We start from the raw sequence: 23,261 nt of genomic DNA, 5'->3' as shown, positions 1-23,261 counted from the left end.
CCTTCTTTATTGTATGTTTGTTTGTGTGCGCCGTAGATCATGAAGTGACCAAGGGGGAACCCGTCGACGAGCCGTACTGCGAGCAAGAGTCCGAGGACCAGTACCGCGAGCCCGAACCCGACGGACAGTACCTCGATCAGGACTTCCCGGAAGGCTTTGTGAATGGCAAGTCCAATCCCATCCTTTGATGCATATTTATCCCAGTGTTATAAACGCAACCTATTGGCCTGTTTTATAAAATGCATCGTTTTATTGCAAGACATGGTTGGATAGCCACCCCTTGATTGCTATGACTATCCCTTGATGACCTAGGATTGCTCTGTTAGACGTTAACTACTGCTAGAGATGCTTGTTACCTGTTATTCCCTTTATTATATTTTGAACCATGACCACAAGCGCTTTACCAAAAGATAAGGGTACGAGTGTTTTAAAAGATAAAACGGGATTTTAGGAAAATAAAGAAAAGATATAATCTGACGAGATGGACGGCATTTTCTGTGTGAAATGCCACTAGTGTGCTTGTACCTTTGTGGTTGAGCATTGTCAGGAGATGTCCGTCTGGTCAATATAAGGATGAACTGAGGTGTCATCTTGCCTAACCCATTTATCGTACAACCACTTGACCGTTGTGTGGGCAACGGCTTAGCATAAACCCCACTAGTTGTTCTGCTAGCCAAAAGGAGAGTGGGTGAGCAACGGGAGACCATGGAGGAGGAATACGATCTGTGTGAGTTATGTCCCGGTTATGACCTTGTTGATAGGTCATTAACCCCATGGTAGCTTCCGTGTTGGCTAGTTAGATTCGGCTAAGGTGGGTAATGGCTTTGTTAGGATCCGCCGCGACATTAAGGTGTTCGTAGTGCGGTACCCTATTTGAGGGTAAAGTGTACCACCTCTGCAGAGTGAAAAATCTATACGAAAAGCCGTGTCCACGGTATTGGACGCGTTACGGCATGGTCACTTCAATAGATATTTTGGGATGATTGGTTTTGTGGCGTGAGTTGTTTTGAAAGTGCCCGGCAGTTGTGCAGTAAGCTACTGTGGACGTGGAGTCCGGTGGCATTAAAACTTGGAATCCTTTGTGTAGGATCAACCCCACTTATTATTCGATTACTATAAAAATGTCTTGAGAAAACTCTTTTATCAAATGAACCCTTGCATGTGTAAAACCTCGCTTTATCGCAAATGAACCCTAGCCTCATCCTTGATATACCCGTGCATAATCTTTATTATTTCCCCTCCGTGGGTGTGGTTGGACTTGTTGAGTACCTTTGTACTCACCCAATATATATTTGTGATTTTCTTCAGAGGAAGACCCGGACTTCGTTGTTGAAGACGTCGAGTAAAGGTTGCGTCCGCACCCAACCTTGCCTGTGGTGTTAGCCCTCCGCAAGATGCTTCTGCTAGTGTGTTACTCTGAGCCCGAGCTGGATCCCATGTGGGTCGTGCTTTGGTGTATCACCATAGCTGTTTTATTACTGATTATCGTTTGTATCGAGTGTCCGCCTCCTCGGAGGTTTGTACGGTAATGTACCATCTGATGTAATAAATGTGTATCAGCCTCCTAGGACTGATTTTTATATCACATTTAAGTCACCTCGGATGAGGGGACGCTTCACCAGGCGGGAGTGACGGCCTGATGGCCTGCCTATCTGCCTGCCAGAGCGGCGGTGGCCTGCTAGCCAGCCTGCCCAGGCGATGGCGGCGGCAGCGGCCAGCCAGCTTGCCACAGCAAGAAGGCATGTCCTGATCTGTGCGAGAGTGAAGGGCAGAAGGATCTTTCCACAGTCCAAATACATGAAAAGAAAATTAGAAAAGAGAAGAAATACATCTAATGGCAGTATAATCAAATTGTTGATCTTTGAAATTCCAATTTTACGATGCCAATGTTAGTAATGACAAATATGTGAAACGCAATGTTTCGAGTCTCAAGATTGTAATTTTCTCGATGTCGAATGGTTGGGAAAGCCTTGCTTCCCGTTAGGCTGTCAGGCGAGAGAAATTTGCAATTTCGACATTATCGGAGGTGGGCTTGGCTATAATACCATCAAATTTTAGCTTTTGCCTGGGTGCCATTGGGCAGTCCCAACTTACAGTGTCTATGGGTAGTGTCTATATTGCCATATCATCAAGACATTATCTTTAGAAATTTGGTGCGGATTCCTATTAAACTAAGTCTCTTTTCTCCACCTATCATATTTGTTCTCTATTTATTATGAAGACACCATATCACTCCTAATGCACAACTTATAGTATCTAGCGTATTGTTTTACCTGTTGACACTGGGTGAGATCTAGTTTCTTCCTCTCTCCACTCTCTCTCATTTATTATGGTGTCACATGAGCTAAAAGTCTTATGTAGCGGTATAATTAATGGTATGGAAATCCTGAGGGTTAGGAACGCCTTATGAACAATGTTGTAAATAGCGGGCTATGAAGTTTAGCTGCAGCCTTCTCTAAAAGCTATAGAAAGCTACAGCGGACGATAACGAAAGCTAAATCATTCAGTGGAATGATGAAATAATCAATAATTACATATAAAATTATAAGCATTATTGGTCTAACACCAAAAAATAAACTCTAACATGTCTCTTAACTGCCCAACGGTACCTATGCTATGTTGTTTAGGGTCCACGCTATGTTCATTTAGTTGTATTTATTCTATTGACCGTATCTTTGAGCGAATGACACCACTAAAATATACTAGCAGCACTGCTAAATATCGCAAAAGTCACTTTAACGACATTTAGCACCGCTAAATCTCGTAAAACCCATTTAGCGGACATAGCGGACAAATATTGCATAGCGTAGCTGTAGATCTCCTAAAAAGCTAATAGCAGGCTATAGCAAAATTATAGTTGGCTATTTTCAACATTGCTTATGAAACGATGTCTTCCTGCTGCAATGCCTTCTCTTCCTTTTATAATTCATTTTATAACTTACCCTTTCTTCTACCAGATGAACTGACCAATGTGCCCTCTTGCCACCCAGTCTTATCCGCTCGGTCTTCCACCTCTCGAACCCACGCCATGGCCGACAGCAAGAGCCGCCGCGCTCGCAACCCCGCGGTGGGCCTCGCCGCAGCGCCGCCGCTAGGAGACAATACCGTCCCCGAGCTCCCGTCCTTCTTCTCTCAAGTCTCCGTCGCTGCCAGCTTCTCCACCTCCGCCGCGGGGACGGGATGGACGGAGATGGCCGGCACGGCGGCGACAGGACGGAGGGCAGATCCTACCTCGTCGTCCCGTTCAGCTGCTCCTCTCTCCAACCATGCTCTACCTGTTCCGAACCGGGGGCGCAGCCGCCCAGGTGCTCGAGGTGACCGTCGACACGGCTGCTTGCGTCGATCCGTCTTCCTCTGTCCTGCCTCTGTCCTGCTAGCGGATGAGGACAGGGACAAGAACATCACGAAAGCCTTGACTAGCTGATTTGATATTGGAATCACAATTATCTATATCACCAGTAGCAGTTTCTTTGCACGACTCTATCGTATCTTGCAGCATGTCGCATACTTGCATCCAACAGCTTCGTTCGTCTTCCTGGGTGTTGCATTTGTTGCTAGCGTTGGCACGCCGCTTGCTGCTGCTCGAGTGGGAGTGCTGCTCGACCGAGACGCTGCAGAACGGTCCGGCGACGGCGTTTGGGAGTGCGGCGGCGAGGCGGACAAGAGACGAGCCTTGGCGTGGCTGGCGGCGTCAAGGACTGGCGCCGCTGGCTGGCGGCGTCAGGATCTGGTGCAGCGCTTGGCTGGCGAGGGACGCTGCCGGCGTTGAGGATTTGCGGCTGGGGGCGTCGAACGCGGCTGGCAGTTCAGGTTGAACTGCTGAAACGCACTGAGAAAAAAAAATCCAGTAGATAAAGATGGGTGCCTCAAGGGCACATTGGTCCATCCATGTGGCTAAATAGATGAGAGAACATAAAATGAACTAGAAAACCACGGAAATGCATTCTAGCGGGTTGACCATGTTTTATAATGGCAAAGTATAGTATTCTGGCGAAGTCCATTTTCGAGAATGGCGAAATTGCAAATTTCTCGTCAGATGACGCAACGTGCAAAACAAGCTCAGCTAGGAGGCAGGACCTACCTGTGCCTACTGTGCAGTGAGAAATCCGGACTGGTTTTTCATCGGTAATAAACTACAGCATTTAAAAAAATTATTTTTTTGCGAAACACAATATGACGCAGACTGTTTAAGAATCGGATGCAACCATATTCTTCCTCTCAATTAACTGTACAAACATTTCTAATTTATATACAAATTCATTATTCACAAGCTTCGTATAAAATGTGAAACATATATATGCAAATTGTTGGATTTTTTATTTGTTAGGTAGAGCTCTAGCTCTACGAAACTTTGGAGCTGGTAATTTCTAAATCTAGTAGTTCTTAGATGAACAACACTAGAAATTCTTGGCACTGAAGCCTTGAGCAGATTAAGGGTACTTACTTATTGAGGCATTTCATTCTTATTGGATTAAACGCATATGTTCAAACTACTTTAGTTAGGATACAAAACTCCAAATATTACATGGATTTCATAGCAAGAAGCTTTGCCAAATAGGATCTGTATCTCACAAATCGTTGTGGCGGTTCTTTTCCAAACTTTACATAACTTTAAAAGTTTAGTACAATCACCGTTGTTGAAGCCGCTTTGAAAAGTAGTTATGTTGACTTCTATCATTGAGTACATACATCACAAAAAAGTTTTTTCAGTAACAGCAAATAAATAGGTATTGATAAGCATATAAAAATGAAATAAATATATAATGAAACGGAACTGTTGAGCAATACAATATTGATTTTTTTCAAGTTATTCTTATGATAGACTATGGAGCTTTTTTTTTCATCAAGCGAGACCAAACCATATTGTGTTAGTTTCATGTGGGCATTGTTTTTTCCTTAAAACGTAACCGAGTTTTCTTGTGACCATTTGTGTAGCAAATTGTGCACTAGATGAAAACTCATTTTGTACATTAGTTCTAGAAATCATCTATTAATTTTACATCCCATGTTCATCACCTTCTTTTTGGGTGGAGGACGACGGGTTTGTGGAGTATGTCATCCTATCCGTGGTGCAATAGAATACGTGCTATTGAATCAAACTAGCCATTTTAAACTTGGAATATATGATTGGTAGGTGGTTTGGACCTACATGTTGAGTTTAAAATTCCTTTCGTTTTATTCCTTTCTTTTTTTAATGGCTCCATGTATTTGGTTTGTTGCAGTGCCTGAAACTTTATTAATAAATCTTCCTTCATCTAAAAAAATTCAAACATCCAAACTTCTGTCCCATTAAATATTCACATTGCCATCTAAAAAGAATCCGCACCGTAAATATAATATCTAGTTTGTGTAAACCCAAGTGTCTTCACTCTCTATTATAGTCTGGCATCTAATCAATCACCCTCAATCCCTTTTACATGGAAGAGGAGACTACGGGGGTGTTTGGATCTAGAGATTAATTTTTAGTCCGGATCACATCAGATATTTAGATGCTAAATAGAGGAATGAAATATGAGCTAACTATAAAACTAATTGCATAAGCCGGTGCTAATTCACGAGACGAATCTGTTAAAGCCTAATTAATCCATCATTAGCACATGTTTACTGTATCACAATATGGTCAAATCATGGACTAATTAGGCTTAACGAATTCATCTCGCGAATTAGCCTCTATTTATGCAGTTGGTTTTATAATTAAACTATATTTAATACTTCTAATTGATGTCAAATATCCGATACGACGAGACTTAAGTTAAGTTTAGTCTACGGGGAACCATACACCCCCTATGTTGTTTCACACGAGCGCCTGCGTTGAGGAAGGGGAAAAGAAAAGAGGAATGGTGGTTGGAGAGAATAAGTGTTCAAAGGGTCCTACGCAGTGGCTATAGGCAACAGCCGCCCCCGTCACTGATGATGTGTGAGCGGCCAATGCGTGCTTGCTACGTCTGACAAAGTCAATTGACGAGACACCAATAGCATCAAATCCGTTATAGACAAGCTAGTTGGTGTCCTAGCTAGCTATAGGATTTATACATTTACACGAACTGTTTAATAACTAGGTAATTGCACTATGTCCTGGATCTGAAAATGTGATATTTGATAACATTGGGACCACTAAGAATTAGAAATGACTGCAGAACCTCTCTGTCTGAAGTCTCTCATGTATTGTCTTCCAGGAAAAAAAAAACATCTGCATTTTATATTACCCCAGTAAATCGTTCTTTTTCCTCTTGATTTACAGCATATTTCTCTCCTGTGGTGTGTATGTGTATGTCAGTTTTAAACCAAAATGTTCCAGAATATGCAGCACCCCCGCAGGTTGAATGTCGCCTTCTTTGCTTCAGTTACAGTTACTTCAATAGGGGAAAGACCCTGTCAGCTTAATGTGATCCAGGGTCCTTCTCAAACCATAGCGCTCGACAGCCGGATAGCCAGCTCTGAACCCACCTCCATATGCCTCGGACGAATCCGTTTCGATCTGGTTCTTGATGAATGCCCCCAGCTTCTTCTCGAATTCGGTCTTCGCGCCCTTTTTGGAAGAGGTAGGTGCTGAAGATGAAGATGACGATGCCGCTGAGCTGGATGCGACATTGCTACTGGAACCGGCGATGATTTCTGACTCTAGCCACAGGTGGGACAGAACTTGGCAGATGCCCTCTTCAACCTCAATACTAAGATTTCGGAATCCTATAGAAAGAAAAGCATGTCAGCAATAGGAGTAGCAATTGTCCTTTTCTTTATGGACGAAAATAAGCGCGCGAAGTGATGACGATACATGTGAAGCCCAAAAAAATGTTAGCATAAACAAGTTACCTTTGAGACGAAGATATGCATGCATCATCTCGTGGGCAAGAATGGAGCCAGTTTGTAATCTGCGTAGCCATTATATTAATGAGAAGTAAGAAGGCCTATCTAGCTATGCTTCAAACATAAGAACATCATAAGTTCATGGTCCATTAAAGGTTCACAATGGAACTGGCAGAAGTCTGCTTGATGGATGATCTGAAAAAACAATAAATGAGGAAAAATAAAGGTAAAACAATGTACCTTGGTAGACCATATAATATAAGGATCGCAGTCACTTCACACCGCCGAGACAGCTTGTATGGTCCTGTAATCATATCTAGGATTCTGTTTCCTGGCCCAATCTGTGGCCTTTTTAAGATCTGGAACAATAGCATCATTCAGTACATGCATATCTTAAAAATTTACCCGTGCCAGTAGCCCAATAGTCAAATGAACAGAGTAATGCATCAATATTTGAAGAACTCACCGTTCTGACAATTTGCTCTTCAGAAAGACATAGACCTCTGGTTTCGGGCAGGTGGTGCCCCTTAAACAGAGCAAAATAAAATGGCGTGAGTTTGGGAGTATATGAAGTGTTGTGCACACCAAATAACTATTTCATATCACTTACATTTTTCTCAGCTTCCAATGCTTCATTCAGAGCCTGTCTCTCAACCAAAAGTAATGGAATTTGCTGTTCTACTTTCATGTTCAAACCTTCAAAAAATTCCTGAATGTCCATGTAAAGGTGTTGACATTCTGGAGTATCCATTATTGAAGAATTGAGGCATTCCAAGCAGAGTTTCCTCCCATCATCTAATGTTATGTACTTGATCTCTCTAGGCTGAATTTCAGGATGGAAGGAACATATAAGAACATAGAACACTAGTTGAAAAGGGATAGTGGCTGAAGAACTGAGAACCAATAGAGGCACAAAAGTTGATTGCAGAAGTACTGAAAGAATTTTTTTTATTGCCACTCTATGCCAAGCCTACATATTGCAGGGCTTAGGAATAATACCCTGCTTACACTTATGTCATCATTTGTGCAAAATTATTAACTGAGAGGTGTTATGTTTGGAAACATTGGGTTATAAGCTAGCTCGAACATATTTAAACTCTTCATGCGGGACTATTATCACCACACAACACATTGGTGGCATGGGCCAACACCACTAGTTGGCTGGGGTACTACATCCTGTGCTGGCATTCCTAAGACTCTAGCACCAAAGTGCAATGGTAACAACCAAGAATTGCGACAACAACAACAATAGTGTAGGAACTAAGTGATGTAACTACTTACATATATTTATGCTGACATATAGTGATCTATACTGGTTCCAAGTAAATAGGCGGTATTTTCAAATGTTAGTGAAAAGTGAACGGCTCCCACCCAGGAACTGACCAGGGGATCTGTTCTCATTGACAGATATAAAACCCTGTACTGACCTCCATTCGTTCACAACTGCAGCACCTAGGAGTGCCATCATCTTCATGGGAAGGACAGTACTTCTGCATCCAGAAAGGATGTGCTCGGTATTCGATGAGGCCATCTCTATTCGTTGGAATCTAGGGAAGGAAAACATAATAACCACAGTTATATAGACAGATAAAAAAATATAACTCTGACTAATACCTTCATGCTTATACATACAAAATTGTCACAAACATCGCATTTTGGATGAAAAAACTCTTTGTAGCAGGATCTGTGGTATGGCTGATCGTCGTGCATAGCAAACTGCAGAAAAGAAGCACTATCATCAATCAGTTGGTTTAATTGAAGAACACTAATATATGTAAACATACTACTCTCTTATACCTCATACTCGGATATGGGCTTGTTGCAAGCAAAACATCTGAAGCACTCGGGATGCCAAACTGAACCCATACAACTAAGGAAACGGCCATGGCCAATTGGGTTATGGCATCCAGCACAAGTCCTACACAAATAAAAGGACTTCTGATCAAGTCAGTGCTGGAATGCTAATAGACAAACAGAGTGGACCTCGAAATTCGCAGCCTCATATGATAACTTAGTTACACATGCCTGCTAGCATATGTGTAGAGCTAATCGTTCCATGAGCTCTCTTGGTACTAGGAAGATGACACTTATATGTATTTATCATCCAGTTAGCAGTTAAATTTCAGGTCAGCCTCAAGGGGTGGAAAACTCTACCTTGAAAGAATACATTTACTTTTATTGCAAAAAATATTGAAAAGTCCTATGTTAGTTTTGTGTTTGATATGCTCATCGAATTTGGTTAGAGTACTGGCTGGGTCATCTCCCAGTTTCATAGCAATGTTGAACTGTTATACTAAAAATCTAAAATACCAAAGAAACCGGAGGAAGAAATAGACACCTGAATCCACTTGCTGGGTAAACATGTGGAGGTGGCTCCTTTGCTGGAACATACTGTCGAGGAGGCACATCCTCAATAGGAACATTCCGTCGAGGAGGTACGTTCTCATCAGGAACATTTTGTCGAGGAGGAGATTCGGCATTCAGGCTCTCTTGCAGTGCTCGTGCAAGTTGTTCGTCTTCCTCCAAATTATAGTGAGTATCTACATTAAAATCAGCAATGGTGTATTATGATTTCATTTCCAAAGTCATTGTTCCCAAGGACATTAATTTTATATATGGGGCGAGATAGGTAAATAATGATAAAATAAACAAAGAAGAGGATATGAAAAGTCAGGCCAGCACTAACCAATAGCCGCTGTTCCCTTATGTTGATCTTCCTCTGCTAGTGATAATGCAATAGCACGATCTATATCTTCATTATCACTGTCACCATAAGTATCCTACAGTAATGAGGACAAGCAGGCATTGAATAACAATTCTTTTGTCTTGGGATCATGCATTCTATAGAATGTGAATAATCACATTGAAAGGTATAAGGCTAAAACTTTTCTTTAGGCGTAGGTTATATGAACAAGAAAGGATTAGCTACAGTAGAAACTAGAAAGGATAAAGGAATGCACATGGCCGATTTTGTTCAACAGCAAAGCACATGGACAGAGGCTTACTCTGTTGTAATCAGATGACTGGCCTTCATGCCAGTCTCCGTCATAGTGACCCCTTGAAACTCTATTTACTGAACCCTTGAAAATTTTGTTTAACCAACTCATGATCTTGACCTTATGTGATGGTCAGATTCCTCTATCCTGCAGCAAAGAGTATAAAACAAATTCAGAAGAACTTGGAGAAACCATTGAGTTAGAATTACAAATGAAAAACATGTTTCCTGGCAAGCCACGAACGGAAAGGTTCTCATTCATCAGTGAGCACCTTTTCTGTATTAGCAAAAGGCATTGCATGACTGTAAAAGCAGGAAATCTCTAATCCCATACCTAGTCTAAGGATGAAACTGCCAAGAAAATCTACAAACCCGGTATGTTCTCAACAATTCAGACCTGTATCAAAACAGAAACGAATTAGCACACTAGAGGAAAACGCTACTGAAGCTGAAGGGAGCAAATCAAATTGATCTCTCACAAGACAGAATGAAGAAACACGGATATCAATCCAGCTGACTGATTAATTTCTTACAACGCACTATATTCTTATTTGCCAAATATAAACTACGAATTCAGTCAACAAAGGGACTCACGATTCTATCAAAACCAGCCAGGATAACTGGCGACCATCCTTTCCCCCGAACCCCTGCGACTAAACAGTATCAGAACACTAAGCCCAATCGAAACACTGCATCAAACCCGTCACAATTCAACAAAGCTTCTCACCTCGAAGTGATCCGGAACTCCCAAACGAGAGGCTCGAGTTCCGCAATCGCGCTTGGCCACACACCAAGAAGACGCGGATGAACCGCTTGAGTGAGCCAGCAAGCGACAGGCTAACCGCCGGTCGCAGATAGAAAGCTCGTTTTTTTTCCTCTCCTTTTTCGTTGATCCAAGAACAAAGAACACCGCCGCACGCGCCCCCGCCCGCAGGATAAAGAAAGCGAGCGAGGGGGCGGGCGACAAGTAGGTGCGCTGCCAGATTCCGGAGGAGGTGGGAAGAGGACAAGGGGCAAGGGAGGAGGCGGAAGCGAAAGGAAGGAGCCGAGGCGTGACATGGACGGCAGGGCGGGAGGCGGAGTAGTGGAGACGCAGCAGCCGGGTCAAGAAAAGCTAAGCGAGGGGGTGAGGTGAGGTGACGTCCGCCCAGCGCTGGCACAGCGACGTCTCCCTCGCGCGCGCGCCAGGCAGCGGGGTGAGGAGGAGGCGAGGAGAGAGACGCACGGCCACATGGGGGCGCGCCGCGCGGCGCGGCGCGGCGTGGCGTCGCATTTCGTCGAACGCCTCGAGGTCGCGCGGAGATGGAGACGGGATTTCGGGATGGCGCGCGGTAACTGCCTAACTGGAATGGAGAAGGGATTTTTTTTTTTGATGGGATGGAGAAGGGAATTGGAGTTGGAGAGCCGTGGGTCTCAGTGAGTTGACTAGTCGACGCTTTTTGGACGTTTTCTAGTCTTCGAATTTCAACTTGAAAGGCCATTCTATTTTTCACCAAATTTTCAAAAAATGGAGCAAGGTTGGGGAGTTACATCTTCACCCAATTTTCAAAAAAAAGAGATCTCGAGAGTAAGTTGGCAGCTTATATCTTCACCGTGCATATATCATCTAGATGGTCAATTAACAACTTCACTTTCCAAATCTTCGTGTATTTTCTTCCAACAAGGAAAAAAATGCATGTGCAGAACTCGAGCAAATAAAAAAAATGTCAAGTTACACATACAAGTTGAGGAATAACTCGAGCATGCGGACCAGTTGTGCAGCTGAACTAAACCATTGTTACCTCGCTTGGTGCAGTACCTACCCCTACAGAATAAGAGAGCAATCAATCACATAGTAGGACAACATGTCTATATACAACCACACACAAAAAAATGCAACACTAAGAGCCCATTTGTGAGAGCCCCAGCCCTCAGACAAAACACTGTTCACTGGAGGCGGTTTGTCTCTCCTCTCCTCTCCTCTCCCCTCCCTCTGTCCCTGTCACAGAGGGAGGAGAAGTCGGAACCGGCCGGAACTCTTCCAAACAGGCTCTGACGCTTGCATTATTCAGATTGACAAAACTTCATGTCCTGTAGTTTTTTATCTCGTGACATGTGTTAGCTACGTTGGAAAATGTATATTTTGTTTTGACCTCACAAGATGATGAGCAGGTCATGCATAGTCAATCCACAACTTCTCTTGGCTCTGCGGCACACCATGTGGCCAGCAGTTGCTTCTGCCCATGCATGTTAGGTACAAGCTCGCTCATAGGAGTCATATACTCTGATCCATTTATTTGTTGCGAAACAAAATTCACGCCCTATTTGACTCCCGCCACGCCGTGCCGCAACAAATTCGGCAAAATTTAGCAAACCCCATCATGGCATGTGGGATGATTATGATTGGTTCGGATGATGTGACACTGAGCAAGTGAAACTAAGGGTGTGTTCGTTTCTTAGAATTTAAAGTTTAGAGGTGTCACATCAAAGAGAATCTTATCATTTAGAAGTATTAAATAAAGTCTAATTACAAAACTAATTGCAGAATCCCAGCGCTAATTCGCGAGACGAATCTAATGAGGTATATTAGTCCATGATTAGCGGATGATTACTGCAGCATCACTGTGGCAAATTATGGATTAATTAGGCTCATTAAATTTATCTCGCGAATTAGCACCCATCTGTGCAAAAAGTTTTATAAACAGATTTTATTTAACACTTCTAAATAGCAAGATTCTCTTTGATGTGACGGATTTAAACTTTAGAGGGAGGAAACGAACACACCCTAGGATGAAGAATTCTACGTGCTCTCCGACTCATTAATACATTGGCAAAAAGATTGCCCATCTAGATTGATCCTTGCCTTGTACAATCTTTCCCGGCTTCTCCAAGAGGTTACTCTCTCCGTCCTAGTTTTAGCTTTTTCTACGTGCTACGTTGTGGATTATTTGACATCTGTATCGAGTATCATATAGTTTTTGGATAACCATGAATTGATGTGATCATGTGAATGCTTTGGGGATTGTCAGTTGTCAACCCATGATATATACTACAAATAATTCAGGTGTCCAATCACAGCATACACACATACTCATGGAGACATGGAGTCATCAGTTGTCGACACTAATCAAAGTCGTTTGGTGAAAGTTGACAGCCATGCCGTCATCGCCAAATGATGCCACCTTTTTGTAGCTTCCTGTGTCATCTCTGAGGCGCATGTATGCTGTCCACTAATGGCACGACACAAAGACCATTTGTTTAATGTCCATCTGGAAGATGATGGGTACCCATCCAAACTTTCTTTGTCCTAATCATACCCCAGCAACCTCCAACTCGCAACTCTATCATCCAGTGCAAAATCAAGGCACCCATGGACAAAACCATGGGCCCACGGGAGAACATGTTCCTACTTTTGAGTCAGCACTCAGGCACGACCAGGCTCAGGAAAGCTCAAAAGATCACACCTCAGGCTCTGGCTCCTCCAACTGAAAGAAAAGTCTATTCAATTTTGACGGCTGTTTTTCAGTTTTTTTAGGGTGGCCATTTTTTTTTTGTTGAGAATTGAGATGGATTCTCTGTCCTGATGAAGTGATACATGGGCCATGGCAAACTCTATTTATTTTCTTATATGTTGGGCGGGGAGCCCAAGATCAAGGCCCTGAGAAAAAGGGCCCATCCGGATGCCAGCCCATAGACAAGAAAAGGCCCAACACTGCCTCCCCTTCCTGGCGGCGGCGGGCGGCGGCACAACGCAACTGAACGAGGGCGGGCCGCCGGGCCGCCGCTGAACGGGGGCGGGGATGGAGGAGAAGGCGAGGCAGCTCGTCGCCCGCCTCGCCGCCACCCCGGACTCCGCCGTCCGGGACCTCCCCTTCGTCCACCGCGCCCTCACCGTGCCCCTCCTCTCCGCCGCGTCCGCCGCCCTCCGCCTGACCCTGCTACTCTCGCGGCTCCGCCCGCGCCGCGACCTGCCCGTGCCCGTCGTCAGCGTCGGCAACCTCACCTGGGGCGGGAATGGCAAGACGCCCATGGTCGACTTCTTGGCCCGCAGCTTCCACCGCCTCGGCATGTCGCCGCTCATCCTAACAAGGGTCGGTTCCTGCTCTCGTCTGTCCTTGTCATCATCCTTTTCTTCAAAAATTAGGCCGCATTGCTTTTGATGCTTGTGTTGATGAACACTCCTAGCATTTGGATTTTAGTGTCGCAGGGCTATGCGGGCGGCGATGAGCCAAAGATGCTCCGGAGGCGCCTTTCTGATACTTCAGCCAAGATTGGGGTCGGTGCAAATAGAGCAGCAGTGGCTTCTTCCATGCTGCGAACATATGGCTACATCCATCATTCTAAAACCTTCTGTGCTGAGAAGAAGCCTTCGTCAACTAGCAAACTGGAATCCGGTATAATTGGAGTAGCCATATTAGATGACGGTATGCAGGTGATGCAATTGGTCTTCTGTTTTCAGATACATCTGTTTGACAACATAATATGTATATGAAGGCATCGTCATGGTAGTTTACTTACACGCTCTTTTGAAACATCCCTTCCTTTTAGGCAGCATTGGAGCTTGCTCAGAGATGTCGAGATTGTAATGGTTAATGGGTTGGCTCCGTGGGGAAACACCCATTTCATTCCACGAGGACCTATGAGAGAACCTTTGAGTGCACTTGGTCGAGCTGATATTGTGGTCATTCATAATGCTGACCTGGTATGTGTTATCGGCTCAATCTCTGAGATTATAGTTACCTTTTTTGTTTTACAGCCTACTTTTGTAACATTATCCAAATGCACAAAACTATACTGTCAAAGCGTGGTTGAACTTGACCAGAAATTTGAGGGACTCCCTCTCATTGCAAACTTGTTTTCCGTATGATAAATAATGATTACCTTGAAGAATGAGTGAAGATAAAATAGTTCCAGAGATAAGAGAATCTAAATGAACGAGAAAGCCAACTTTCGTCTTTTGTCCTTTGATTATGTTCATGGAATTGCCAATTTGAACATGAACCAATACACTGTAACAATCACCTTTCCTTTGAGCTTTTGTTATTCTCTGCCAATGAATATCACTATAAGAGGTGAGTGGTAGACATGTAGATTATATTGTAATATGTTTACCTGAAGAATAATTACTTGGATTGTTCTCTGAATTACCATTTACTACTTCACAGGCTTCTGAACTGCAACTTAAAGCAATCAGGTCTACAATAGAGGACAATGCAGCAACGTGCTCAATGTTCTATAGCAGATTGGCTCCATCACATATTTTTGAAGCTAAGCAACCATTATGGAAACTTCCTCTTAATGTGTTGAATGATAAGATCGTGCTATGTGTTTCTGCAATTGGCTGCCCCAATGCGTTCATTCATACAGTCAGAGAGGTATTATACTTCCCTGCTTTACTTTTGCCTTCTTCAATTGTATAGAACCCCTTATTTTGGTTTTACATAGTGTCTGTCGTAAGCCGTAACAACATGCTATTGTTAGCAAGGGTTGAAGGTGTGAATGTCCAGCTTTATCAGAAATTTGTTATAGCCTGCACTAGTTATGACACTTTTACCTATTTCCTTTATCGATCAGAAGCATTTGATCCTTTATTGTACTGATTATAAACTGTAATAATTTATTAAAAGCATAAAATCCATGTACATTCCATCCAATGCTGAATTGCAATATCTATCCTCGCTGCTGCAGATGGGTCCACTTAAAATTGATAGGATGGATTTCAGTGATCACCATTTCTTCAATGCACATGTAAGTACAGTCATCTCTTTTCCTTTTCTCAGCACTATTGACTAAAATATTCCACACAAATCAAGATGCCTTGCTTTCAGAATGAGTCTTGAATTAAAACGTATGTTGATATATAGTCCAGCATGTATATGCACCCTATCCTACTTATTTGACTGCAAAATATATGAAGCGCTTCTTGAAATAATGCATTAATCTACTTCTGTTCTCTGCTAAAGCAACAGAAATTGTCACAGCTTTTTGTGATTGTGTATTCTACTAGTGATGGCTGTTTGTGATGGTTTATTCTCTCTCTTGTTACTGGTTTATTCCCTCTTGTTACTTTACAAACAAATTACAATAGGACCTCAAGATAATCCAAGAAACCGTGAGGAATCTCATGGATCAGCATGGCAAAGATGTCATCATCTTAATTACCGAGAAGGTAGTAGTGCCTTGTGGATTCCCATTGTCTAATATTTTGCTTGGTCATCGATTCTCCTTTCAACTAACCAATCCTTTGTTTTGTCATGCAGGATTATGACCGTGATCCAGAGGCCCTTACAACATTGGATGCAAAGGTCTGGGTGCTGTCTTCTTCGTTGCAGATTATTCCTCACAAGGAACATGGAGAAGATGAATTTATGAGGAAAGTAAAGGAGATTCTCGCGATTACTGGGCGTTCGAAGTCGCATGCGGTGGATTGGACCCCAAGTTGATTACGGTAATTTTAGCTGAAAACATCTGTTAGCAAAACAGTTTTGCCAGTAGGATATGAACATCGGTATGCAGGATATAGATTTTTTTTTCACTTGAGGCATTGTGCTGAGTTCTTGAATTACAATTGGACCAGGTCCTTTGTACTGAACTATTTGTAGGAGTGAGAGATATGACATGTCCCTGTAGCATGGAACTATCGAATACAGGCATGTGCATATATTTGGGCTGCTAAGAAATTCATGCACTGAAACACCACTTCATAGCAGTATGTGATACTGTAAGAAACAATGTGGGGTTTATCAAATATTTTGCCAATATCTGCGGTGCGTTAAGACTATTCTAATTTTCAAGATCCAAACATGTTAAAGTAACTAAAATTATTCAATTTGCAAAAAAACAACAAACCTATTAGCTTCATTTAAACTAATGCCTCATTCATACTTAGGTCAAAAGGTTCTCCTCCATGAACCTACAGAGAGTCATCTGTTGGGTACTGTCAATACGGTAATGATTTGAAGCCAATGAGCTTTTATATTCAAAGATTATAGTCTATGCATGTAGCATTAACTAGTTTTTCAAGTCTTGAGTAGCATGATTTTCATGTACTGATAGTTCATGCAAGACCACCCTTCAGTAATTCAGTTAGCCAAAACAAAGGTAAAAGAATAGTGAGATTTCATCAAAGAACTTGGAAATGGATGGACACAATAGGTACAATGGAGAGGATTCATTGATGATGATTTTCTTCTCATAAATAGGGGAAACCATCTGATTTTACACACAAGTTAAACATGTAGTGTTGCACAAATCTTTACAACTACCAAACCTTTACACGAGGAAATAAAACACCCAAGTTCTTAAGCCTCATGTCAGATTGATCAACCAAGACAATACCCTCAGGATAAAAAGATTCTATGGTCAGCTAAATTTAACACCCCTACCACTTCAAGATGAACTCCTATCTGATGATAAAACATTACCTGCCTCAGCCTCGTTAACATACGGCCTGACGAAAGTCCTTCGCCACCACACTTCAAACGCCCTCTGCAGATTCGGGCAGTTATCCCCCAACTTCAAGAACCTCCCAAACCATGACAGTAGCATAGACCTCTGGTCCTCCAATGGAAGCGTCAGGATCGTCTGCCCGATCCCGTCCTCCACAAGCTTCCTGTCAAACGACCGGCAGCTGCATTGCAGCCAGGAGTAGTCGTCGATCAGCGGTTGCAGCCATACCTGCAGGAGACTGAGACGGGTGTTCTTGGATGGAAGCATCTCCCCTCTCCCAATGCCGACGAACAGCCTCGCCGTGATGCAGCTCACGGTGTATCTAGATGCTGCCGGCAATTTTGGATGTAATTCAGCAAGCTCTGTTTGGCTTGACCACATCACCACAAAGCCATCGCAGATTCGCTGGGTAACAAGAATCTCCACCAGCCATAGGAGATTATCAGTCTCCAAGGTGATTCGCCGCGTAACATTCACTGAATAATCCTCTTCAGATGCCTCTGTAAATAGTCGATGGAGCCTGTCCAAGCACCCTCGGCATGAACTGTACAGCGTTTCAGAACAGATGTCTGAAGATCCATCAGTGCAATGGCTGCTGTCCTTGAGAAGATTCAGAACCAGGGCTTTCATTTCCCGACGCCCCCGATCATCGGTGCTCGTCAGTACCATCTCCATTATGTTTGCCAGTGTGTCACCTGGTGAGTTCAGATTCTCAGATGAAATCCTCCTCAGCAGCGGGCTAACTCCATAGTTCTTGCTCTGAAGATGCCGTATGGATGCGACGACGTTGTCTTCTTCCTCGCCGACCCAAGGGACGGCTTCCAAGTACTCGAGGCATGACTTGACGCATCCATGGAAGCCAAGCACCTCGGCAACCTGCGGAATGATCGAGATTCCAATGGCGTTTAAGATTGCAGCAACGATGAAAGACGCTGCGATGAATCTGCAATGCTTATGGTTTCGGAGCTGCTCCTCGTTACCTTCATGATGCGCAGGACGCGCGGGACGCTCTGCTTGAGCAGCCGGTGCTTGGCCTCGTCGCAGTACATGAGGCCGACGGTCTCGACGTAGATCTCTGCGTCGTCGCAGTCGTGGATCTCCACGCACGGCGCCGGCGGGCCGTGGCCGCCGGCGAGCCGCGAGGCGAAGAAGGCGCTGCTCTGGCAGAGGACTTCCCTGTGCACGCCCATCCTGACGGCGATCCCCTCCTTCCCGTACAGCATCACCGTCAGGTCGCTGGTCTCCGGCCGCCCGAACCCGACGCAGATCTTGTGCTGCGGCTCCTGCTGCCCACCCGCCGGCGCCGGTGCCTCGGCGGCCGCTTGGTCCTGATGCCGCGGCTCGTCGGCGGGCGCCGGTGGCTCGTCGGTCACAGACGGCGCGGTCTGGACTGATGGCGCCTTGGATGGAGGGGCCGATGGGGTCTTATGATGCTGCGGCGCCTGCTTGTTGCCGCCGCCGCCGGCGTGGTGGTGATGCGGGTTCTTGAGGCTCTTGTGCAGCGCCGCCGGGGACGGGCAGCACCAGAAGCCCTCCGGCGTGACGGCGATCGGCACGGTGCTGACCCTCGCCGGCGAGCCCCTCCTCGGCCTCGATCCCTCCATCCCCTCCTCGCTCGAGACCGGCGGCTTCAGCTTCACATCCGATTCCTCGGAAGAACCTGCCAGGCGAATCGACTTGAAGATCAGAGTAAGAAATCCGCGCAAGCCGCTCAATCGAATTCACCCAGAGAGAAAAAAAACAAATAAAAGATCTCCCATTTTCCCTCCATTCCACAATCAGCTGGCTCTGAACCACAGAACAAGAACAACAGCACAAGTGCAGATGCCTACTTCTCGACAGCGACATGCCTGCCTGCCAACGTCAAGAAACACTGCCGACTCGAACGGCGGCGACGCGCTACCGGATTGCTCGCACGGAAACCATGGCTGGGGCAAAGATTTCACCTCTGAGATCGTCGTCAACCCACGCGCCTGTGATCCTGTCCTGCAACTGCAACCTGACAAGTGACAACGCAAGCCCCGAACTGGAATGGAAACAGACTCGGCTGGCTGCCTGGCTCAACCCAGCAAGGCAAGGCAGCAACTGCTTCTGCAGCCTCACCGGGCGTGTGCTGTCCTGCGTCCTGGCCTCGTTCAGCTGCTGCGTCCTGGAGCTACCACTTTGGGTACATTCTGGTTGGTAGGATGGAGTAGCAGCACTGGAGTAAAGTGGCGCAGAAGCAAGCAAGCAAGTAGGCTGCCAGGCCTAGGATATTGTTGCTCCGAATCCAATGCCTTGTCCTCACTATTAGTGCTTGGGTAACCCGGAAGCGAACGAGCACGCTGGCGTGGGTCGCCGTGCTGTCCTTTCTGGCCGGCCGGGCCTGCCCTGCATTTCACTGCACTGTTCCAGATGGATGGTAGCTTCTTCAGAAGACCGACCGGCTGTAAATAAAATGGAAACCTTATGCACATTTGGTAGTTGGGTAAGCAGTAATTTCACAGGAACTTCAGAAGACTGTAAAAATCATCGTGTTTACGCATCAGGAGTGTCAAAATTTTGTTTGTGGAAGGAGGCTGGACAGAGGCGGATGTCATGGAAGAAACATATTTCTTGAGATGTGTAGAGAGGACAAGAAGAGCGGCCGTTTTGGTGAGTCCCCAAAACCCAGTCTCTCTCACCTCGTATCAAAAGGACTGCAGGAGCAGGATGCAGCTAAAGTCATGGCATACATTTTTTTGTGAGCAGATGGAGATGGATAAAGAGGGGATGAATGGGCCAGAGCACACCGGACCATTTCTCGGTCAGTGATCACATGAGAGGTTGGAGCCCTCACAGTCACAGCGCTGGAGGCCTGCGAGACCACATGGAACAGGGATGAACTACCAGCTGGTACTGTGTGCAGCTGTGCATCGAGGACCATGTCAATGCATCATGAATCTTGAATTGTGAGCTACTCTTGTGCAGCAATTGTTTCCTCAATCATTCACCGTGACGGTTGCAATTATCATGGTAACTAAAGTTTACATGTCTTTATGATACATCCTGAACTGTAAACCACTCTGATGAGTGGTCGGTAATGCTACAACCTGCGAGCATGGAAGATTGGGAACTGGCTGGCTGGCAGGAGAGGACAGCAAGTGCAGGTTGGGATTTTTCAGATCTAGGTCTCCGAGGAAAGCGTTGGGCTTTCTTTCACGCCCTGGCACACCCTTCTCTCTCTCTCTCTCCTTTTCTTGTTCTTGATAAGGGAGGAAAAAGTAAAGGCTGTTCTGCTTTTCCTTAAAAAAAAGGAACATAAAAAATCTAGGCTTCATATGTTCCGCGCCGGATTCACAGAGGAGATGTGATCATATGTTATCGACTGGTTATATATAAAAATAAACTTGGTACCCAGAGGATGTATAACAAAAGGCATAGATTGAGGCATCAAATCCATTGTCGTCTAGTCCGGTTAGGATACCTGGCTTTCACCCAGGCGACCCGGGTTCAAATCCCGGCAATGGAATCATTTTTCCCCAGTTTCCATTTTTATTGTTTCAATATTTTTTCCGATTCCCGTCGCGCGTAGACCCGGCTTCAAATCGCAGCATTAGAAAGTTTGGCACGCTACGCCGCGCCCGCTCCGAAACAGCAGTGTTTTCTTTGTTGTCTGAATGTTGAACATGGTGAATGAGTTAAAGCAAGCAGGGTACCCTGGGGAAGATATGATGAGGTAGTACTGTAAGCCAGTTGGGTGTTATCGAATTAGAAAACATAGTGAAAATACAAAGGGTTCAAAACTTAAAACATATACTTCAATGCTTAATGAGAAGGAATTGCGGGATATTTGATTTAATGTCTCCTGATTCAGTGAAGTGGCAATCAACCAGGTCAGCTATAAAAACATAAACCGGCTCACACTCAGTGAAAAATGAGCTAAAATCATAGATGTTGTCTACAAAATATTGCAGCCAAAAGATGGAATAATCTGAAGTATCATATTTAGCTTCTTGCTATACAGGTACCATAATAAACTTTGGTGAAACTCTGAATAGATGCTGTAGCGACAGAAAGCTGTTCATTCAGCAAACATATAAATCATAGATGTTGTCTGCAAAACATTGGTTCCATGGAATGGAAAACTGTTCTTTTTTCATTAATCTTTAAGAAACCAAACGCAGAAGTTACCATCATACAAACAATCCAGTGAAAGAAAGCTTCTGTACCTAGTCCATGTTGAAGGTATGGCTGATCACGATAGAAATATGCTAAGTCAGCAGCCATGTATGTGAATATTTTATATGTCTGCTGACAAATTATTTTTAGGGGCTAAAGTATATGTATCACATTTACATTTATTATTAAACTAATAGGTCATCTGAAAGCACGATAAACATACACAACAGTGTTAAAGAACATGTAATTTCAACTTTACAAAGACTCAATTGGTGCTTATTGTTGGTTATTTTGTTAGATAAACTGTCAAGGGTAACTTGGAAAAAAGACTTAAGCTATTTGTATAATCAGGAACATATGACACTGGACAAACCAAAAACATATTTAGTCCTACCTGTACTACATGAACATACAATTTAGAAACTAATGATTACTGTAGGTAGGGGCAGAAAAGGTAAAAGAGAAGAAATATTAATTGATGTGTTCTGGACCATGGATGCCTGCACTTTGAACATAGATGAAATTAAGCCTAAGTGGCAACACCTAACCATAGCTGGATCAGTCCGCTGCTATGGAGCAAGATCGATGGAAAGGCTTCATATTGGCAATGCAGATCCTGATTTCTGACGAATACAAATGCACTGCTGAGGATTCAGAGATTGGCTGCCACTGCATGTGTACCCAGTCATGTTACTAATCAAGTTTTGTCGACAGTTTCATGCGGGAAATAGTCAAATAGACAATTAGAAGAAGAAAAGTGAATTAAAACATGTGGAACTAACGCTGCAATTATCTAGCATAAAGAGCTGTAGACCTCTGAATGTATTCATGAATGCTATTCTAACCATCTAACGCTGATTTTGGAGAGGGGCTATGCAAGCAGGAAAAAAGATTACTACATATAAATCGAACCAGATCAAGCAGAGAGAGAGAGAGAGAGAGAGAGAGAGAGAGAGAGAGAGAGGGCCAGTCACCCACCATCGCTGTTCTTCAGAGCTGTCCCTCTCATCTTGCTGGCAGTGGAGCTACGAAGGTTGGGATTTGTGTGACCTCATTGACGTTGGTCCAATCGAGAACTGCAGGCAGATGAAGGAAGACAGTACCAGTAGCGAGAGGGGAGGTGAGGAAGGCGTGGGACGGATGAGAGGAGCTGTGACCCGAACTGTCGCCGTCCTTTTGACCACGTTGGGGATGGCGCAGTGAGAGAGGGTGTGGTGAGGAACAGTACCAGTAGCGAGAGGGGAGGTGCGAGAGGGCGGCAGCGACCCGTCGCCGACCGACGACGGCGAGGAAGGGGAACGGTACGGAGGAACAGGCACGACGCACACTACGGCCGAAGCCCAGCAGGCTGCAACGGCCGATGGCGGCGGCAGAGGCCACGTGACCTGGGCCGAAGTCGGTAAAAATAGAGGACGGGCCCACACTGGGACACGCGTCGGCTACCGATACGGTTAAATTCCAGAGTACCTCTCGTTGCTTCCTTTTCTTCAGGGATAAGAGGTTACTTATTATTTTCAATGTTTTTTCTCTCTTCTTCCAACATTTTCCTGTCACATGCAACTATCAGAAATTCAGTACACTAAGTAACTAGATTTTTTCTGCACGTTCTAGAGGCAATTATCTACGTGCCACTGAAACGAATGGAGATGCCTCTTCCGTGCCCCTGAGAAAGTTGTTATGCCACCTATGCCATCGCTTCAATTTTTTGGTTCCTTTCTCGCCACTTCCGTCGTAGGACCGTGAAATGGCTGTTAAGTGCAGCTGGAAGAGTCACTTTTGCCCTTGTCCCCACAGGTCAAATTTATGGGCGCTGTGCCGCTAACCCTGCTCCCTGCGTCCCCGCCGCGCCGAGTACGGCAGCGTGCTGCGTGCCCTGCAGGGGCCACCGGTT

At 44.7% G+C, this 23,261-nt stretch overlaps 3 protein-coding genes and 1 non-coding gene across 12 annotated transcripts; 2 read left to right on the top strand and 2 right to left on the bottom strand.

The window, feature by feature from the left end:
- Positions 1-6,034: 6,034 nt before the first annotated feature.
- Positions 6,035-10,883, bottom strand: LOC112886364 (protein DA1-related 1-like). 6 transcript variants are annotated; one of them, XM_025952252.1, is made up of 14 exons: positions 10,530-10,883; positions 10,397-10,455; positions 10,137-10,199; positions 9,813-9,950; positions 9,494-9,587; positions 9,146-9,347; positions 8,605-8,725; positions 8,440-8,523; positions 8,235-8,354; positions 7,418-7,630; positions 7,274-7,333; positions 7,048-7,166; positions 6,814-6,872; positions 6,035-6,687 (listed from the first exon to the last, which is right to left on the bottom strand). In XM_025952252.1, the coding sequence occupies exons 4-14, from the start codon at positions 9,912-9,914 to the stop codon at positions 6,356-6,358; spliced, it is 1,506 nt and encodes a 501-aa protein (XP_025808037.1). In that variant the 5' UTR covers positions 9,915-9,950; positions 10,137-10,199; positions 10,397-10,455; positions 10,530-10,883; the 3' UTR covers positions 6,035-6,355. The 6 variants fall into 6 exon arrangements, with proteins under 6 accessions (XP_025808037.1, XP_025808040.1, XP_025808036.1 ...); XM_025952255.1 differs by having other exon boundaries at positions 10,175-10,199; XM_025952251.1 differs by having other exon boundaries at positions 10,397-10,449.
- A 2,617-nt stretch (positions 10,884-13,500) lies between these two features.
- Positions 13,501-16,532, top strand: LOC112885911 (probable tetraacyldisaccharide 4'-kinase, mitochondrial). 2 transcript variants are annotated; one of them, XM_025951611.1, is made up of 8 exons: positions 13,501-13,872; positions 13,989-14,213; positions 14,334-14,483; positions 14,947-15,156; positions 15,470-15,529; positions 15,870-15,950; positions 16,042-16,229; positions 16,359-16,532. In XM_025951611.1, exons 1-7 carry the CDS (start codon positions 13,582-13,584, stop codon positions 16,222-16,224), a joined length of 1,200 nt encoding a protein of 399 aa, XP_025807396.1. In that variant the 5' UTR covers positions 13,501-13,581; the 3' UTR covers positions 16,225-16,229; positions 16,359-16,532. The 2 variants fall into 2 exon arrangements, with proteins under 2 accessions (XP_025807396.1, XP_025807395.1); XM_025951610.1 differs by having other exon boundaries at positions 13,502-13,872; positions 16,042-16,493.
- Positions 16,533-16,935: 403 nt separating this feature from the next.
- On the bottom strand, positions 16,936-22,730 carry LOC112885910 (BTB/POZ domain-containing protein At3g50780-like). 3 transcript variants are annotated; one of them, XM_025951607.1, is made up of 3 exons: positions 22,349-22,730; positions 18,211-18,890; positions 16,936-18,106 (listed from the first exon to the last, which is right to left on the bottom strand). In XM_025951607.1, exons 1-3 carry the CDS (start codon positions 22,377-22,379, stop codon positions 17,171-17,173), a joined length of 1,647 nt encoding a protein of 548 aa, XP_025807392.1. In that variant the 5' UTR covers positions 22,380-22,730; the 3' UTR covers positions 16,936-17,170. The 3 variants fall into 3 exon arrangements, with proteins under 3 accessions (XP_025807392.1, XP_025807394.1, XP_025807393.1); XM_025951609.1 differs by lacking the exon at positions 22,349-22,730 and adding an exon at positions 19,177-19,309; XM_025951608.1 differs by lacking the exon at positions 22,349-22,730 and adding an exon at positions 19,063-19,093.
- On the top strand, positions 20,647-20,720 carry TRNAE-UUC. Its single transcript has one exon. It is a non-coding gene; the product is annotated as a tRNA-Glu (tRNA).
- Positions 22,731-23,261: the final 531 nt, after the last annotated feature.

This window comes from Panicum hallii, chromosome 3 (genome assembly GCF_002211085.1).
Source record: "Panicum hallii strain FIL2 chromosome 3, PHallii_v3.1, whole genome shotgun sequence".
Taxonomy (NCBI): Eukaryota; Viridiplantae; Streptophyta; class Magnoliopsida; order Poales; family Poaceae; genus Panicum; species Panicum hallii.
This window is presented reverse-complemented; position numbering and strand designations above follow the sequence as displayed.

Bases quoted from the DNA above. Each gene is read 5' to 3' on its own strand.
- LOC112886364 (XM_025952252.1), bottom strand. From the start codon at position 9,914: ATGAGTTGGTTAAACAAAATTTTCAAGGGTTCAGTAAATAGAGTTTCA. The intron at 9,588-9,812 runs GTAAGCCTCTGT...TCATTACTGTAG, and splicing joins AGTCATCTGATTACAACAGA to GATACTTATGGTGACAGTGA. The intron at 6,873-7,047 runs GTACATTGTTTT...ATGGCTACGCAG, and splicing joins ATATTATATGGTCTACCAAG to ATTACAAACTGGCTCCATTC.
- LOC112885910 (XM_025951607.1), bottom strand. From the start codon at position 22,379: ATGAGAGGGACAGCTCTGAAGAACAGCGATG. The intron at 18,891-22,348 runs GTGGGTGACTGG...TTCGCCTGGCAG, and splicing joins AGCTCTGAAGAACAGCGATG to GTTCTTCCGAGGAATCGGAT. The intron at 18,107-18,210 runs GTAACGAGGAGC...ATCATTCCGCAG, and splicing joins GCGTCCTGCGCATCATGAAG to GTTGCCGAGGTGCTTGGCTT.
- LOC112885911 (XM_025951611.1), top strand. From the start codon at position 13,582: ATGGAGGAGAAGGCGAGGCAGCTCGTCGCCCGCCTCGCCGCCACCCCG. The intron at 13,873-13,988 runs GTCGGTTCCTGC...TTAGTGTCGCAG, and splicing joins CGCCGCTCATCCTAACAAGG to GGCTATGCGGGCGGCGATGA. The intron at 15,157-15,469 runs GTATTATACTTC...TCGCTGCTGCAG, and splicing joins TCATTCATACAGTCAGAGAG to ATGGGTCCACTTAAAATTGA.